Source organism: Triturus cristatus, chromosome 10, assembly GCF_964204655.1.
Source record: "Triturus cristatus chromosome 10, aTriCri1.1, whole genome shotgun sequence".
In the NCBI taxonomy this organism is placed as follows: domain Eukaryota; kingdom Metazoa; phylum Chordata; class Amphibia; order Caudata; family Salamandridae; genus Triturus; species Triturus cristatus.
This window is the reverse complement of record NC_140593.1, coordinates 1,096,685,679-1,096,704,910: the sequence shown is the minus strand read 5'-3', so window position 1 is coordinate 1,096,704,910 and position 19,232 is coordinate 1,096,685,679. Positions and strand designations below refer to the sequence as shown.

General features: G+C 45.8%; 1 protein-coding gene across 8 annotated transcripts in view; it reads left to right on the top strand.

The window, feature by feature from the left end:
* Nucleotides 1-19,232, top strand: part of SUN1 (Sad1 and UNC84 domain containing 1) — a 406,387-nt gene that overhangs the window by 238,132 nt on the left and 149,023 nt on the right. For 4 of the 8 annotated variants that reach the window (XM_085629315.1, XM_085629310.1, XM_085629314.1 and 1 more), the window contains 5 exons: nucleotides 10,153-10,272; nucleotides 10,857-10,940; nucleotides 11,293-11,409; nucleotides 12,983-13,081; nucleotides 13,771-13,864. In XM_085629315.1, coding sequence (XP_085485441.1) covers nucleotides 10,153-10,272; nucleotides 10,857-10,940; nucleotides 11,293-11,409; nucleotides 12,983-13,081; nucleotides 13,771-13,864 — 514 coding nt within the window. The remainder of the gene's footprint in view (nucleotides 1-10,152; nucleotides 10,273-10,856; nucleotides 10,941-11,292; nucleotides 11,410-12,982; nucleotides 13,082-13,770; nucleotides 13,865-19,232) is intronic. The other 4 variants (XM_085629312.1, XM_085629313.1, XM_085629317.1 and 1 more) reach the window with 2 other exon arrangements.

The window sequence follows — 19,232 nt, the reverse complement described above, 5'->3', positions numbered from 1 at the left end:
CCTTAGGGGCCGAAGAAGGTAGCTCTGGTGACGAGCAGGGCCTACCCGTCCAAACAGAAGATATCCCAGTGCGTCAGTCTACGGCTCCGGTCGAGGAATCGCCTTCGGGCCTTACCCAAGACCAATCCCGCAGTTCCTCGGCCCCGCCCTCTGACCCGGCCTCGGACATCCAGCGAGAGCCATTATTACCCAAAAAGACTGGTTTCCCTTCCACGAAACCGAAACCAATCGTCGCACCGGTTCAACAGAAACCGAAAGTGAAAATAACACTGGTCGGCTCGAGGACCACCACACCTTCGACGCCAGCCAAACCCGTCGGCTCCGACCGCACCAAAAGGGACTTCGGGGCCGAACTCGTTGCAGCCGATGTCGGCGCCGACCCAAAGAGAAAGGCCATCGGTACCGCCAAAGCGCCTCGGCCCCCGGCACCGAAACAATCTGCACCGACCACCAAGGTTAAAATGGCCGCTGCATCGCAATCCACCTCGAAAGCAGCAACTACGGTCCAATCATCGACGCCGTCGACAGCTACTACCTCTCCTCGACTCGATGACCCTGTGGCTCCGAAGAAGTCCACACCTACCTCTACGGAACCACTCTGCCTCAAAGAACCGTCGGCGTTCCAGGAGCGACAAGTTCAAGCGTCCTTGCAACGCATCAGAGAAAAGGCAGCCCTCCAGGCCACGTCGGGCTCCGAGCCGAAAAAGGCTCAAAAGGCACCTTCGGCACCAACCAACATCACCTTTGGTTTGCCGCCATCCACGGCGCCGAAACTCTTCGAGATCAGAACACGTGTCACCCAGACAAGGCCCCCATCTACTGAACACTCATACTGGGACATCACCGTCCCACTTCATCGACGCCGACACCGGCAGGCTCATGCTCCGAAAGCGGAAGATCACTTCCGAGCAGGCTTTCGACTCTTACAGGATCCCGCTAAAGCAAAAACTGCCGGCAGAATCGGAACCCGTTCTTTATGAACGCCTCCACACCTCTTACCCAGATCCACAGTCCTTCTCTCCGACGCACTCCGACACGGATGCAGTAGAGGACTACATGGGTGGCGACACCACCTACCCCAGGGATATGGACCCTGAAGGCCAGCAGGACCCTGATCACGTTTGGGATGACCCTGTAGACCCAGGTGCCGCTCTGGATACACAGGACACGCAGCTTTATGGCACAAAAACGTCTCCCACAGAGGACACTGCTGCATTCAACGCCCTCATTGAACGTGCCGCAGCCAATCATGGAGTGCAACTCCACTCAGACACAATCGAGGATGATTTCTTGGTGGACACTTTCGCATCCTCAGAGAGGACTGTAAAGACTCTGCCCATGTTGAAAGGTGTCCTCAAGCCAGCAAAGGACATTTTCAAAGAAACCACCAGGGCACGGGTAATAAACCCCAGGATCGAGATAAAATACAAGCCTGCACCTGGGGACCCTACGTACATTAGAGGCCAGTTACCTCTGGACTCAATCGTAGTTGCTAATGCTCGCAAACGGGCACACTCGCAGACAACTGGTAAATGCTCCTCCCCCGGACAAAGAGTCCAAGGTTCTAGAGACCTCCGGCAAAAGGATTGCAGCCCAGGCAGCAAACATATGGCGCACTGCCAATACACAGGCGCTCCTAGCTCGCTACGATCGCTCACACTATGACACGTTAGAAACCCTACTCCAACATCTACCAGACGAGTACAAAGAGGCAGCGGAGCTCCTCATCAGGGAGGGACAACTTCTCACAAACGCATCCATTAAGTGTGCACTGGATGCCGCCGACACAGCTGCGAGAGCCATAAACACCAGCGTCATGCTACGACAACACGCCTGGTTACGAATCTCCGGATTCAAACCTGAGGTTCAAAATAACATCCTCAATCAGCCTGTCAACCCCGACTACTTATTCGGACCAGAGGTTGACCCCACCCTAGAAAAGATAAAAAAAGACAGACACTGCGAAATCGATGGGGGCTCTGCAAACGCAGACATTTCGTAGTGGCTCCTTTCGTCGCCCCGGAAATAGAGGAGCGGGTAGAGGACAAGGGTCACAGCAAACCTACAATAAAGGGGGCACACAAAGTACCTATGATAAGAACACACGAGGTGGATATCGTGGCTCCAGCACAAAGGGCAGAGGAAGCGGTTACAGCAATACCATGGTCCTCCCCCAAAAACAAACAGTGACGCCCTCTCCCTTCCCCCCGACCATATAACACCTGTCGGGGGAAGACTCCAGCGGTTCCTGTCCAAGTGGAATACCATCACCACGGACAGGTGGGTCAAATATGTTATCCAACACGATTACTGCCTCGAATTAACCTCCACTCCACCCACAATACCGGCAAAGCACCGTCCTATGTCCTCAGAGCACTTAGCATTATTACAGCAGGAAGTGCTAAGTATGCTGCAAAAAGGCGCAATAGAGGTCGTGCCCGTCCACCAGCAGGGGACAGGGGTTTACTCTCTGTATTTCTTAATACCAAAAAAGGACGGATCACTCAGACCTATACTAGACCTGAGACCCCTCAACCACTACATTCTCACAGAGCATTTCCACATGCTCACCCTACAGCAGGTTCTCCCGCTGCTCAGACAGGGAGACTTCCTAGCCACGCTAGACCTCAAAGATGCGTATTTCCACATACCCATACACCCGTCACACAGAAAATATCTCAGCTTCACTATTCAGGGGCAGCACTACCAATTCAAAGTCCTTCCCTTCGGCGTGACAACAGCACCCAGAGTTTTCACAAAGTGCCTAGCTACTGTGGCTGCACATCTACGGAGGCAACACATTCACGTCTACCCCTACCTGGACGACTGGCTTGTTCAGGCAAAGTCAGCCCAGCAATGTGCCAGCCACATGTCCCGCACCATTCACCTTCTTCACAGTCTGGGATTCTCACTAAATTACCCAAAATCACATCTCCAACCCGCACACGTCCAACAGTACCTAGGTGCGACCATAGACACACTGGCAGCCACAGCTCAGCCAAATTTAGTGAGGATCAACAGCATGCAAATGCTGATCTCAAAGTTCACACCCCAACGCTCCCTTCCTGCGCGAGTGTTCATGCAGTTGATAGGCATGATGGCCTCCTGCATTTTCATAGTCCCGCACGTGAGACTACATATGCGCCCGCTTCAGGAGTGCTTGGCACGTCAATGGAATCAGGCTCACGGGCAATTAAAAGACCTAGTGTTGGTGAGCGGTCGGGCATACAACTCTCTGCATTGGTGGAATCCACAAAACCTTTGCAAGGGCCGACCGTTCCACGAGCCTGTTCCACAAATAATACTGACATCGGACGCGTCTCTCCAGGGATGGGGAGCTCATGTACTCAATTACACAGTGCAGGGACTATGGACAATACAACAAAAGAAGATGCACATCAACGTTCTGGAACTGATGGCAATCTTCCTAGCCATGAAGGCATTCAAAGTACACTTGTGCAACAAAGTCGTGTTGATCCGGACGGACAACATGACTGCCATGTACTACATACAGAAGCAGGGAGGAACGCACTCTCCACAGTTGTCTCATCTGGCTCAGAGCATGTGGAAGTGGGCCATTCAGAGGAACATATTCCTCATGGCGGAACACCTCCCAGGCAAGGACAACCAGATGGCGGATCTGCTCAGCAGACACAGCCACCAGATGCACGAGTGGGAGCTACACCCGTACTCCAACCGTACTTCCAACAGTGGGGTCATCCAGAGATAGACCTATTCGCCACAAGCGAAAACGCAAAATGCCAAAACTTTGCCGCCAGGTTCCCACATCCACCGTCGAAGGGCAATGCGATATGGATGAACTGGTCCGGCAGATTTGCGTACGCTTTTCCCCCAGCGCCGTTGATACCGCTGGTGGCACGCAAACTGCGACAACAGTCACTGACACTCATCCTGGTTGCTCCAACATGGGCACGCCAGCCATGGTACACCACCTTTCTGGAACTTTCCGTGGTGCCGCATCAAAGGCTGCGGATCAAACCCGCGCATTTGACGCAGAACCATGGAGAAATTCAGCACCCAGATCCGCAACAGCTGAACCTGGCGATCTGGCTCCTGAAGTCCTAGAGTTTGGCTACCTAAACCTGCCACCTGACTGTATGGAGATCATTAAGGAAGCTAGGAGACCCACTACCAGAGCTTGCTATGCAGCCAAATGGAAGAGGTTTGTCATTTATTGCAATAACAATGACATTAACCCGCTAGATGCATCCATTCAAAACATAATCTGTTACCTCTTACACCTATACCGATGCAATCTGGCATACACCTCAATACGTATCCATTTAACCGCAATAGCAGCCTATCTCCAAAACAGGCAGCACCTCTCTTTATTCAGAGTGCCTGCCATCAAAGCCTTCTTGGAGGGACTTAAACGAGTAATTCCCCCAAGACACCCACCAGCACCAGTGTGGAACCTCAACTTGGTCCTCACCCGACTGATGGGTCCACCCTTCGAACCTCTCCACTCATGTGAGATTCAATTCCTCACCTGGAAAGTGGCTTTTCTTCGTTGAGAAGAGTTAGTGAACTCCAGGCACTAACCATTCAAGAGCCATTCATACAGGTTCACGCAAACAGGGTCGTACTACGTACCAACCCCAAATTCATGCCTAAAGTAATATCGCAGTTCCACATGAATCAAACGATTGAACTGCCGGTTTTCTTTCAGAATCCACAAAATGTCGCTGAAAGAATGCTCCATACACTAGACGTCAAAAGAGCCCTCATGTACTATATAGACAGAACCAAAAGCTTTAGGAAGACAAAACAACTTTTCGTTGCCTTTTCTCCACAACACAAAGGCAACGCCATCTCCAAAGCAGGTATAGCCAGATGGATCGTTAAATGTATTCAAATTTGCTATCAAAAGGCTAAACGCACATTAACGATTCCCCCACGAGCCCACTCAACACGTAAGTTAGGGGCCTCCATGGCTTTCCTGGGAAACATTCCTTTACATGATATATGTAGAGCAGCCACATGGTCCACTATACATACATTTACCAAACACTATTGTGTAGATGTACACTCAAAACAGCAGGCAGCTGTAGGACAGGCTGTTCTCAAAACTCTTTTTCAGACCGCTGCAGCTGGCACTGGTAGCCGCCGCTAATGGGAGGTACTGCTATGTATTCTATGCACAGATATGAATTCAGCAGCCCACATGCCTCGAACTGAATATGCTACTTACCAGTATGCATCTGTTCTTGGCATGTAGGGCTGCTGACATTCATATCGCCCACCCTCCTCCCCGGCGCCTGTAGCAGCTGCAGCTCTCAGAATTACTGTATAGCATGGTCATCACTTTCTGTATCTACTCCATCACTGCCACAATGGCGAAAAACAATCTGAGGATGCCCATGCGCACTGTGGTCCAGGGGAGGAGTCACCTATCTCAGGATACTTCGAAGACTCTTCCAGGACAACAACGTGCAAACATCCGGACCCAACACTAGGCGGCGATCTATGCACAGATATGAATGTCAGCAGCCCTACATGCCAAGAACAGTTGCATACTGGTAAGTAGCATATTCAATTCGCCACCGAAGAGAACACACAATATCACCAGTTCTGCGCGTTGGAATTTCCAAAGCGGCACTCGCTCGGCGACGCTTTTCGTTGCGAGTGAAGTTGCAGTCTGTTGTACGCCTTTCAGTCCATACCACTTCTGCCCAGAGTGCTGAAGAAGATTTGGTGCGACCGTGCCCAAGTGATCCCTGTGGCTCCGGATTGGGCACGAAGATACTGGTATCCCGAGCTACTCAGCATGGCGATCGATCCCCCGATCCGTCTGCCTCTTCGGGAGGATCTTCTGTCGCAGCAGCAGGGGGACGGTCCTCCACCCGAACCTGTCCAGCCTCCACCTCCATGCATGGAGATTGAGCGACGACAGTTGACAGCTTTCGATCTTCCTCCCGAAGTCTGTGATGTCATTCTGGCAGTCAGGCGTCCCTCTACTAAGACGGTATACGCCTGCCGGTGGAACAAGTTTTTGGCATGGTGCACAGCAAAGTCTGTGGATCCCCTTTCTTCCCCTCTTTCTGAAGTCCTTCTGTTCCTCCTATCTTTGGCCCAGCAGGGCTCTGCTCTGGGCACTCTCAAAAGTTATCTTTCGGCCATCTCCGCCTTTCTAAGGCTTCCAGATCAGCCTTCTCTTTAAGTCCCCGGTTGTTACCTGTTTCCCGAAAGGCATTACGCACACGTTTCCGCCCGTGCCTTTCATAATTCCTCAATGGGACCTAAATCTTGTCTTGAACTATCTGATGTGCGCTCCTTTTGAGCCTCTTCATAACTGTCCTTTACGTCTTCTCACTCTCATGACTGCTTTCCTGGTAGCTATCACCTCTGCCAGGAGGGTGAGTGAGCTCCAGGCTCTTTCTTCTAAACCTCCTTTCCTTTCTGTTCATCCGGACAAGGTGGTTTTAAGTACCCGTTCTTCTTTTTTGCCAAAGGTTGTCACGCCCTTCCACATCGGGCAGACAATCACCTTGCCCACCTTCTTTCCGCCTCCTTCAAAGGAGGAAGAGAGGCTCCACCGTCTGGACCCGAAAGGTGCGCTCTCGTTCTATCTGAAGCGCACACAGCAGTTCCGGGTGGATGACCAATTCTTTGTTGGCTAGTTGGGTGCCAAAAAAGGTTGGGCCGTGCACAAACGAACAATCTCTCGGTGGGTTGTTCTGTGCATCAAAGTCTGTTACTCGCTGGCTAAGAAGGAGCCTCCTGTGGGGCTGCGTGCCCATTCTACCAGGACGACTGCAGCCACTTCTGCCTTGGGACGCGGCGTTCCCTTGCAGGATATTTGTCAGGCAGCTACGTGGGCCTCGCTGCACACGTTTACCAAGCATTATTGCCTTGACAGTCCAGTCCGGAGAGACGGCTTCTTTGGCCGTTCTGTTCTCTGTGACTTTCTGGTGTAATCTATTTGCAGACCCACCACCGGGGTTGGTATTGCTGGGGTATCTATTCTAAGGTAAGGAATCTATCACTAACATGTCTCTTTCAGATGCACAAGTTACTACTTGTGTAACGATATATCTATAAGAGACATTAGTTGGTGATAGATTCCTTCCCACCCCATCCATCCTCCCCGTTCTGCGAACTGATTTCTAGGGTTAAAGTCTTCCCCTTCAGGGCTCTAGTTTCTTGGCACCAGTGGTCAGTTTCGTGCATGGCTCTGCTTTCCTGGCGCGGAAAGTTGTGTACAGAACTGACCTCAGCACGCATGGGTGGCGCCTAAGTAGTCTCCGTGACGTCATCTCGGCACTTATGACGCCAGTGACGGACACGGAGCCGCACGACGCCACCTACTGACACGCAGGGGTACTGCTAGCAAAACTTTCCAGATCCAGTCTGACTGGGGATATTCTAAGGTAAGGAATCTATCACTAACTAATGTCTCTTACAGATATATCGTTACACAAATAGTAACTTGTGCATTAGCTAGCATCATTAGGCAAAAACGAGTATGCAGGCACTACCAGCTCACAAAACATCTTCCTCACTCTAAATTCACACTCCCTGCATACATCAATTTGATATTTGAAGGAGCATTGCACATAGAGCGTTCCAGAATGATTAATTTCTCTTGGTTTGGTCCTGTCCACCTTGAGTGTAAAGCAATGTCTTCTAGTCAGAAGGAGGCCTGGAACAGCTAGCCTCTCCTGATTCTCCTGAGGGGCACGATATGAATAGTGATTTTTTTTTCTCTCTCTCTGAGTAACCACTAAGAGTTTTCTAATCCTGCAAGGCCTAAAAACTCTTGTTTAAATATCAGTTTTTAGATGCATATAAGCATTCCTGTCAATTCTCAGTGCTCCTCCAGGCCCTTGAATAGTGTCTGGAGGCCATCTGTCAGTGTCTCAGGAACTCTGTTTAGGAAAAACAATGATACTATCGACGTTTAGAAGAGATTAATCTCGCCACATGCAAAGGATATTAAGAAAACGCAGATAAGCACTGTAGACACAAATTCTCTTTTGCCTATTTATTTTGTGCCTCCCACTATGCCAGTGTGCTGGCAATGTCCTCCAACTTCACCTTTCATGCTCCACAACATTGTCCAAGAGAGTCCAAGTCCATGAGACACTAATGGAACTGGTTTTCGATGATGCCTGATTCCCCACAGTACATGACCCAGCAGGATGAGAGGCTGTCCAGGAGGAGAATTACTGCTGTGTTTCTGGTGTGGAGCACCCAGGAGAAGATAACTGTAATCAGTAGCTCAGCTGACACTGACCTAGACATGAGGTCACACAGCCTCCCTGTGCTGTCAGCTAATGAGGCGAACTGAATCAAGAAAACTGCAAATGAAACCAGTGGCATGTTTTCTGGCTTTATCACAGCAGATCCAGAGGACTTGTGCGGCCCGGCATGCTGCGCATTCTGTGAAGATGGTCATTGCTGCCATATCAGAGACACTTTCCCTTACTGCCTGGTGCTAATACTGTATGGCTAGGATATTGGAAAGCTCACTTTATATAATGAAATGTGAATGTTTGTAATAAGAAGTGTTCAATAAAATGTAAAAAAAAAATTAAAAAAAAATTCTGAGACTTTCCAGAGGTCACTGCTACTTAAGACCAGCTCCTGCTGGTTGCAAAGATTCACCCAGGCGGCCTGAGTTAGGAGCAGGGCCCGCCATTTGTGTTCCTGTGTCACTCCTGAAGGCGCTGCTGGTGCAAACCCAGGAAGCATGCCAACTGGTAGTGTACTAAACAGTGCCCCCTGTCCACAGGCAACTCTGGGCTAGGAGTCGAAAGACTATCTGGTAAAGATAAGCCTAGAGTGGGTGAAAGTGTTACTAAAGTGAGTCTATTAATTTTTAACTTTTTTTATTAAGATCAAACAAACTATGGGTTGTTTAACGTATTGACCATTTAAGTGAGCTTGCATCTGTGACAGTGTTTCCTGTGACCTGGTGTTCCCACTAGATATCATATATATTGGGACCACCACAGGAACTGGGAATAGGACCTTGGCTGTGGGTGAACATTTAGGAAAAAACCTGTACTGAGCCTCCATTACTGTGGAGCATTTTTTGCTGTGACATTAAAATGTGTGTCTTTTTGTAAAGAGAAGTACTGGGCTGGACAGTGAATTGGCTGAGTTCTCGTTCTTATTCTCCCACACTGTCTCCCTGTGAAGCCTTTGACCGCTGCCTATCCTGAGAGTGGGGAAAGGTTTGTACTTGGCCCACTTTGCAGAGTCCTATTGTGACAGACCTTGGATATACGAGAGGCAAAGAGCCTCACCCACCATGGTCGTGGAGGATATTCGTGCCTGCCAAGGGCCTCCTTAATTGGGGGTTCTAACACCTGTTTTTATTTTGATTTTCTATTCAAATCTCCAGTAGACTAGGCAAGCCTGGAAAAAACTTCTCAGCTTGTCCACTCGATTATGCCCATTATTTCTTTTGGATGGCAGTGTCCAAGGTGGTTAGTATTTGACTCTGAGGAAGATTTCTTGGTAAGGAACAGTTGAATAACCTTTGGCAGTGGCTGTTTGTTATGGATATCATCTTTTCATGAGTAAAGGGGCAAGCAATCTAAAAAAAGGTAAATGGTGTCCAAAATTAGCGTCCTTGATGTTGATAATCTATAGCTAACAATATTGAGAATCCCAGCTGCGTAGTTTTAATGAAGTCAAAGGTGTAATTAATAGAAATCCCATGGACCTGGAAACTGAAGTGGGTAACAACATTATTAATAAAAGGAGCAATTTGGTGTGCTAATTTTATTATTGTGATATTCCGACTCCGAAATTAAGTTGATACTCGTAACAGTAATGCAGACCAGAATTGGATAATGCTTTGCCGTAGAGAGCCAGGCAAATTTAATGTACACATCCAAATGTTCAGAGGGTTTGGCGGTGAAAAGGGAGGCTGGGTGTGCATGTATCCGATGATGACTTCAGTGTATGTAGTTTATGTAAGATGTTGTAGTTTACAGTACCCTGATGATTCCTCATTAGTCCATTGCATCTCTGTAGCATTCATGATCATACTATTGAATGAAACCCTGCACAACTGTAATGCAGCTCGTGGCAGTGCAGGTTTACTATATGTTTGCATTTTCATCTGATACTCCGTTTTGCAGTGGGAAGTAATTTTTTCTGTCAACACTTTTTTAATAGGAAACATTCACTTCAAAAGTAAATTTCGGCAGGTCTTGAAAAATACTGCAACATCATTTGCATCGGTATTCATGCATCTATTTCAGTTGGTTTCACTGAAGTTTGGTTGTGAATCGGAAGGTATATTGCATATTTTCTGATGATTTTTTGTTGCACAATAACAACTTTCTCACTTAAGTTTTTTCATCTGGTGTTTTCCGGTGTTGCTTATCATGCACGTCATTAATATCGGGCTTCTTTGGTGGTCACTTGATTCGTACTTTGCACAACTCTAAAAGTTTAGAATGGTGCTCATGATTGTATTGTATGAAATGCAATCTGGTGGTGGTGTTCGATGCTGGCATTAGTGGTGGCGGTCTTAAGCTCCAAGTGTATTTAAAATAACGTGTTTTAAAAAATAAAATAAATCTTCGTTGTTGTATTCTCTGCAGTATCGGTCTGTGTTTTGTGAAAGCCTGGACAAGCATCAAATGTTTTTGGAAAGGGTCTGCCCTTCTTAAATTCAGTCCAGTTGCTGAAACAAGTTCACAAGTCCGCATACCCCTGTAGTGCTCTGTGCACTTTGACGTGGCTTTACCTATAAACAAATTGCGCCTCTGCTGGCTTCTTGTTTCCCAGGCTACATGCAAATATGAAGGACATTATCTTTGCTTATGTGTAACTATGCTCCTCAAGGACCATTTTGTTTTTTGTGGGTCTTTCAGTGCATTCGAATTACTGTGGAAGTATGAATGTGAAGGAGCTTCTCAGAGAGGATGGCCACCTCCATGTGAATGGCGACTCATTGTGTGAGTATGGCTTCAATACAAGTGTGCTCTCATTCCTTGCTTGGGGTTGATGTTTTGGGTGTCGATGGTGCTAATTGACATCGCTGCAACAAAGGGCCATTGCTAGTGAATATACAGAGATTGAATTCTGCTCACTTGACATATGGCAGGACATGGTAATTCTTTACTCACTGGCGAGCAATGGATTCATATTATTTTGCTTACGTTGACTTGGGCATAGGTAGTTCTAGCAGGACTAATGGTTCTTATTTATTTAATTTGGTACTGTAAAGTCTTCGAGAATTTATGTTCGTTTTTATTACTTTTGTTTTGTTGTATTTGTGAAGTAATTGCTTGTTACCACAACCAACAGGTGATGACTGTAAGGGGAAGAAACAGCTTGAATCACACACAACAACAACAGCCTACATTCAATCTTCAAGGTCAAAAAGGGTAGAAAGGACCCTTTGGCACATCTTTTCTTATGCAGGTTGACACTTGACATCTTTTAATTTTCTTTAACCTATCTTTTCGCAATGCTTCATTTAATTTATATTGATTCTTTTATGACAAATTAGGTATTGTGTTTATGCAGGACTGAGCAGTGACACTGGTCTGTACCAGCCAGATTTCATATCCAAGCTTTTCTAAAATCATGCACTGTAATTCTTCCTAATTACATGTCTGCAGTGTGCCAGGAACTTAACATTCAGATTTATATGGCTAAAGTCTGTTGGAATTTTAAAGCGTCTTGCTTTTAGCTTGAGCATTCTCATGCATTCACTTTACGCTGCATGTTGTTGTCATCGAATCTAGGGCACTTTATCTTTACATATTGGCTCATTTATTGCCTTTTCGAAAAAGGGATTCCAGTTTATATTTTGGCCTCCTGAGAATTGGTTCCGATTACAAAATGCTGCCATAATCAATGCTGAACCTCCTCCCCCAAACAATTAGCCATAGCACATGCTCTCTTATTACAAATAACAAAATTAATGCCTTAGTTAAATGTTATTACATTTAGCGGTGATATTAATTTGTTGCAAATTAAAAAACATAGAACGCCCTAATTGTAGTGACAGCTGTAACTTTGATTTCTTGCTGGCATCATGGATATGCTAGAAATGATGAAAGCCATCAAAGAGGTTTTAAGAAACCTTGGGAAACTGCATAAAGCAGTTCTCTTTTTAACCCAGTTTTTTGTTATTTTGCTAATTGCATGAGCGTCCTTCATCTTAATATTTCAGTTACCATTTTTGCAATGCTTCTAGCTCCCATGTGCCATTTTGGATATGGAAGCAGTAGTCGTATTCTTTTGACCACCTCGTTTATGCTTCTGCGTACTCTGCTGGCACTTTTAAACTTCTAAACAATGCGCTCTAATTTGCTTGCCATTGTTGTGGACTACTTCAAGCTTGCAGGACCGAGGGTGAAGTGGGGGGGGGGGGGGGGTGCTCTCCTGTTAATCAGTGGAAAATAGCTGCTCATTTTCTGAAAAAGTGACCTCGTACACGGAGCCACACTCCTTCAGATAGATACATTGCTTACCTGCTCATCTATGAGAGGAGCCCCTTAGTAAAATAACGAGATTAGTAAAATGTGAAGTTATTTTATCGATATCTGTAGCATCACTCTTGTTACTAAAGATGTTCAGCTTAGTTTAGGGATCTTTGAGTTTTTTTAATTTTGGCCTTAATTGTGGTCGCTCTAGCATGACCTAATATCCACCAGTTTTCCTGAATAATAGGTAGAAACCAATATTAATGTAGGAATGGAGTGTGCTTTATATATTTTTCTTCTAAATCCCAGAACACCCATTTATTTAAAATACTATGAAACTTTTGTTCAGAGACTGGATTGTGGGCTTTTGCGTAAATATTGCTTTGGCTAGTGTTATCCCATTGTAGATCGATGGGATTCAGTTGGTCCAAGATAGATAGATGTTTACAGTAAAAGGAATCTTCCAAATGGTGGTGTTAGTTGAACAAAGTAGATCCATACACCCTATTGTCAAATTGTAGAGGTGCTTCTGCGCAGGCATTCACATGTAATCTGTATTGTAGGTTACTTTTTACAACAAGCAGTGCAAACCGTTGGAGCAGCAGGATGGTTTGTATCCAGGAAGGTGTTGTCGTTTCTTTGGTTGGCCATTATTTCTCCAGGTTATTATTTTCAGTTTGCTTTTGCATGTTTGGCATGATCCCTGTCGCTCATTCGATTATTGTATATCTGACTTTTCTAGTGCTTGCTTGTCTAGTGCCTTACAGTCCTTTCTCCTGGTTTCTTTAGGGAATTTCTATTGTGAAAAGCATGCATGGAGTTCTTAAAGTGTCTTCAGAAACTTTAATTTGCTCATTCAGCGATGCACATTGCCTGCTTATATTTAACATAAAACTGATCATCCTTTCTCGATAACTAATTACCCATTAGTAAAAGATAGTGGCATGAAGTAAATGTTTAGCAGAATTCTATCAATGCTCATTACATGGAAAAAGGTAACCTTATTGTGTTAATTCTCCAGCATGCTGCTAACATCTATATTTCTCTCTTCACCGTCTGTTTGATAGAAATAACATGTTACTCAGACTTGTGACTTTGAGATGCTTTCCTAATCTCGCTGGAAAATCAGATTTTCTGATTCAAAATGTGCCTTCCATATGCATGACCGTTAGTTTAAATGTTGTTTAAAATATGTCTGTATATTTAAGCTGTATGCATTTGAATCGGTTTGTTTTTCTTGGTCAGTTAGGATTGTGTGTCCGGCGATGCGCCATGTGTGTTGCCAGTTCCCTCCATTCGTACTGTTGTTGATTGTACAGGGTTGATCTCATAGACAATTTTCTTCTCACAGGGAAGGCAGCGTCTGGAACATATTGGTGGCTTGGCACTGGATGGTACCAACTTATTACTTGGATTTCATTATTAAATGTGTTTCTTCTCACAAGGTTGGTCTTTTAAACATTGTTTCTCATTACCTACAAAATGTAAAACCAAATTTGTTTATACATTGATTTGGCTGTTTTCTGACTTAATGCAAATTTTGAAAGTGTCAGTCAGGTAAAGTATCGTTTTGTTTTCTTTGTAAATGATTTATAACAACATAATCCAACATTGACATTACAATGACAATAACATGGGTGGCTTAGGTGGGACGCCAGGAGAATCCAATGCAATGAAAGAGAAAGTACACCTATGCGAACTGTCACTTCACATTATCATTACACAGTATATTTACTGACAGTTACATGAGTCATAGGAACAAAAAGGAAACACCCGTTGGTATTACACAGATCAATTCCATCATTGAATCATTTGTGAGCAACAGAGTGAAATTACATGAAAAAGGAAAACTAAAGGTCGACCCTGTGCGTAGGCACAGGCCAAAGTATACATGTCAGTGGAGCGCTTCAGTGAGCATCACGTATGTAACTAGATGGGTGTGATAGTCCATCTGGTGAAAAATGAGCCGAGGGAGGGGAATGGGGGAACTGCTAATGGAGGAGGAGAGAAAAGTGGGGGAGAAAGGCGGAGGCCCCGTGTATCCACCAGGCTGGAATGTATATCTACGTGGGCGCGGTTCCCATGTAACAGAGAGCTAAAGGCCTAGTATCATTGCCCGGGGATAAGGGGGGGGGGGGGGGGGGGCGTTCCGCGGCCAGCTTGGCCTCGACTACTTTCAGGTAGTCTTGCCATTGAATGGAATTCAGTTGCCGGGGCGCTGACGCACGCGCTGCATTTGCTAGCTGATTCGTGTATTTCGACACCAGCGCCCTACGAAGGTCAAGCAGCCACGAGCGTATGTTGGGGCCCGTTTGCGCCTTCCATGTCATGGCTATTTTACGCTTGGCGTGGTAAAGTATAGGTTTAACAATTCTTATTCACTCCCTAATCTCAGATGGTGGGTATAGTGGAGGAAGTCGCACAGAATCCATGTATCAATCCCAAATAATCCAACTGTTTTGAATTTTAAAGTGCACTAGAATAGTTTAAAAGTTGGTAATAATTACAGGTGTGCACGAGAGAAACACTTGGCCTTATTTAAGAAAAGAAATGTATCGATTTTGCATACGTGTCCTACAATGGGTAATATTACAGGGATTACTTGAGTCCAATTAGAGGGTCATTACTCGGTAAGCATGTTGTAGGACAGATGCATAGACATGGTAGTATTGACTGAAGATACAACAATAGTACAACAGTTGCTGCTTCAAGAGAATGCTTACGAAAGGTTTGTACTTTTTAGTGGCCATTTTATTAATTGAGAAATAATTATTTATTGGCCCTTTCTACTTTGTTTCAAGGTTTGAGTTGATTTTGATTGTAGATTTGATTCTGTGGTGCAGTCAAGCCATCAGGGGGAGGTAGGGCTGAAGACCATTGAGGGGAGGAGGGAAGGCACCATATTTAAGGTGTAGGTGAATGAGATTCCTGAGGCACTGGCCTTGTTTGTCATCCCATCTAGCACCAAACAATATATACTTGGCAGGTCAAACAACAAGTAAGTTGTCGGCTGCCTGCCTGGTGTTTTAAAGAATGAAGCTGAAAGTGCACTCAGTCATTGGTTCTTACTAATCTTATGTTCAAAGAGTATAATGTGCATCTCCTTTGTAATTTGCAGGAGGTCCATTTTGCTACAGAGTCTGCGTGTTCACCCGGTACTGGTTCTTTCTTGGCACTTTCACCCCCAATTCACAGTTATCAGTTCACATCTTGGGATATGCATGAGTATCGGCAAAATCTGGCCATAGTCAGAAGGTACCCATTGATCTGTTAGGGCTATCTTCAAATGTAAACCTTTTCTACATGCTTATAAAAAAAGTGTGTGTCTGTCTGTCTGTCCGTCTGTCCAAAAGAACTCCAAACGGAATCACGTACTCTCAAAACACTGTCAGAATGAAAAATCCAGGATTTTTTTTTGTTTCACGAAGAAGCAAAAATAAATCCTCAATTTTCCATTCCGACTGTCCTGAGAGTACATGATTCCGCTTGGATTTTTTGGGAGATTATTGCTAGCTGGGTGCTTCACCGGCATATGGACCACCCTCCACTGGTCGATGTATGGCCAAAATGTCTACAGTAAGGTGCCATCTCCTTCCATTTGTGCAGTGCTCATTTTTCAAAAGCTCTAACTCTACCATCTGAAGCTGCCCTCCGTGGCATGGAAAGATTGAATGAATCAGCAATTGTTACTGATCAGTTCATCAAACTCCGGGATTTCTCCACAGCGAGGAGAAACAAAACTTAAATAATCTTTTTGTCACTGATCACGTTTAAACTCTCTGCTTCCCTTGGAACAGTGCCGGAAATATACCGGAAAAAACAGCTTCCCACCTGACTTTCTTTTTCACAGGCTGATCCTAGCTTATGCAGAATTCCATCACCAGGTCACTGACTTGAGAGCAACGTAGAGAATTTTCAGAGGATAGAAAATTACACTCCTGCCTCCCCGTACAGTATTGAGTAGGGAGAAGGAGGAATATGGCTCCAATTGAATGTACATTTTTGTTTAAAGTTCTTATTTACATATTATAATTTTGAAATTTGAATCTTTTCTTTGAAAGCGGAAATGTGGCCATTAAAAGAGTTGAAATGACAAGCTAATGCATGGAAACTTTCTTAATTTATGTCCATTGTCCAAATTAACCCTGTTAATTTCATTGTCCTGTACTGCAACTATAACTTACATAAATCACTCAACTAGTTGAATGTATAACACTCCAAACAACACTTGCTGTTCACGACTAGACTTCGGTAATCTTTTTATTTAAAATGGCTTTAAGTATACGTGAACAATGCCTGTTTTTGAGCTTCAGAAACGTAATTTGGATAGAGGGCTGATTTCGGAGCTTTACAAATGGTGAGGAATCTGTGGTTAGAGAGAGTCTCTAGCAGAAAGAGCATTACTGAAGGTCAGTAACTTTTTCTACTCGAAGTGCCAGAGGGCACAACAGGTGTGCATGTGCCTGCTTTCTGCACCTCCGGAGCACTTTAGCATTTATAGAAAGGACAGCTTGCGCATGTAGTGCTGGCCTGATGTTAAGGGGGTGGGGTCTTTGCTCGTGGCCCCATTCAAAAAGCCATAGTTTGTCTCCGCCATATTACACACGTGGGCACAGAGGCAAAGGCACTGTCTGGGGATGCACTGACTTGTGTACCACAAATGGATAGCTCAAAATCAGTGTCCGCTCTCCCAACCAAGGTCACCTTTTGAAAGGTGAAAAAGGGGTTACTAAAGACCACCAAAATATTCCCTGTAGGGGGGTGCTGGTGCTTTCTGCATCCTCTTTCAGGGGGATCTCTGACCCCTTTAAAATGCAGGCAGCATTGCTGTGATGACAATGAAAAGCAGACAGGTGGCTTCAAACAGCTGGTTTATCGGTCATTAAAATGCTGCCCAAAGGGCAGTCACAAGATTGTGACTCTGTGGGGTGCAGTACTTTATCTATATTAGGGCACACTGTCCCAGTCTTCACCTAGAGCAAATAGAGGGATAGTGTGCAATCTATGTAGTGCTTGCCTTGTGGACCGTGTTCCCATTTCCATTGCTAGTAAGTCAGATTAAGGTAAAGGATGAAGTCTGATTAAGGTAGTGTGTCTTGTGGCACCACTATGGCCAGATACGTTTGAAAAAATGTGCTTGTTTTGAAATTAGGGCATTTGTTGGTGGTCCGGGGCCTTTTTACTGTTGCTATTTTTCATTTTCGAGCGTGGTGCGCTGTGTGCATACGCCCATACTTGTATAGCGGCCATGTTGATTGGCCTGCTATTTTGGGTCAGTTTGCTCTCCAGCTACATCTTTCCTGCTCCCACCTTATATTTAATTGCAGCCGTGGTGCGGACATGCGCAGCGGGCGTGCCAAGGGCAAGTCCATCCACGCCCAACCGCATGTGAACTCGAAAATCTGATTCCTGCCAGCAAAACTGAAGAAATGTTGATGCGAAGGATGGATGGGGACTACCAGGTAAGGATCCGTGAGGTCCAGCCTCACCATCCAGTCGGATGGTAGAAGAACATCCCGAAGGAGATGGATCCCCTCCACCTTGAAATGCCGGTATACCAACCATCCATTGAACTCCCTGAGGTTGATTACCGGCCGGCGACCCCTGTCTGGTTTGTCCACCCAAAATATTTTGTTGAGGAAGCCGTTTGGATGCAGCGCTGAACAACAAATGGCCCCCTTGCGAAGCAGCGCGGAGACCACCTCGTCAACCAGCTGTGCATCGGCAACGGAGAAGGCGATGGGAAGAGGGACAACCTGCTTTCGCGGGCGATTGTAAAACTCTGTGAAAACCTCGGATGATCTGCAAGACCCAAGCATCTTTTGTGATATTCGCCCAAGCGCCCCTGAACGCCGCCAGACGGCCCCCGATACAGATATGAAAAGCAAGCAAGACACTTACCATTGGAACCACCGCCAGCGACGTTGTTCTTTAAGCCACCACAGCCCCGGATCCATTGCCCTCTTGTGGGGTAAAAATTGGTGTAATTTGCGGTGGAGTTATACTGTCCCTGCCCGGAGCCTTGTCCCCTGTTGGGATTGTGCTGACTGCCACGGCCGATCGAGCGGCTCCTGCCACGGCCGGCTCCTTGGGAGAAACGGGGCTGGAAAACCCTCTTTATGCTGGACTGGGCCTTATCCAACGAAGTAAATGTAGCAACAAACTTCCCTAACTCTTTAACGAAAGGGTCCCCAAAAAGGACCCCCTGTGTCGTAAATAAATTATTACGAGTTCAGAATTTCTAGATATCAATATGATTATGCATGAAGCAAGAGGCTGAGTCCGTGGTATCAGGTTCAAAAAGGGCTTTATTCAAATAACTCGACTTATAGGGAGAATAGTTCCATCACCACAAGGGATCAGGACCAGGATTCTCAAAAAGTATTCTCCAACTTTATTCACAGAGTACAGTATATATATGTTTGTAATAATATACGTAAGCAAGAGTGCTTCAGGCGGAGCAAGAGAGAATGAGATAAGAGCATGTGGGTGTGTAAGTAGGCGTGAAGGTGGGCGTCCACTCGATGATAATAGGTAAGTGTCATAGGTGGGTGGATGCCTAGAGGGGGTTGCGTGATCAGCTGGAACTTTACTGGAACTTTGCCTTACTTGTGCTCAACTCGAGCATGACGTGTAACTGACGTGTGAAAGGGTTGCTATGCAACCGGGGAGTCTGGAGTCTGAAAATGAGGCCTTCAGTGTCAGGGCGACCAGCACATCTTGTATTATCGGGTATCTAAAGTCTGGAGCAGGGACTGATTCGTGACATAGGTTGCCCATCACTAAGGGCCAATGTGGCATTTATTTCTTCGT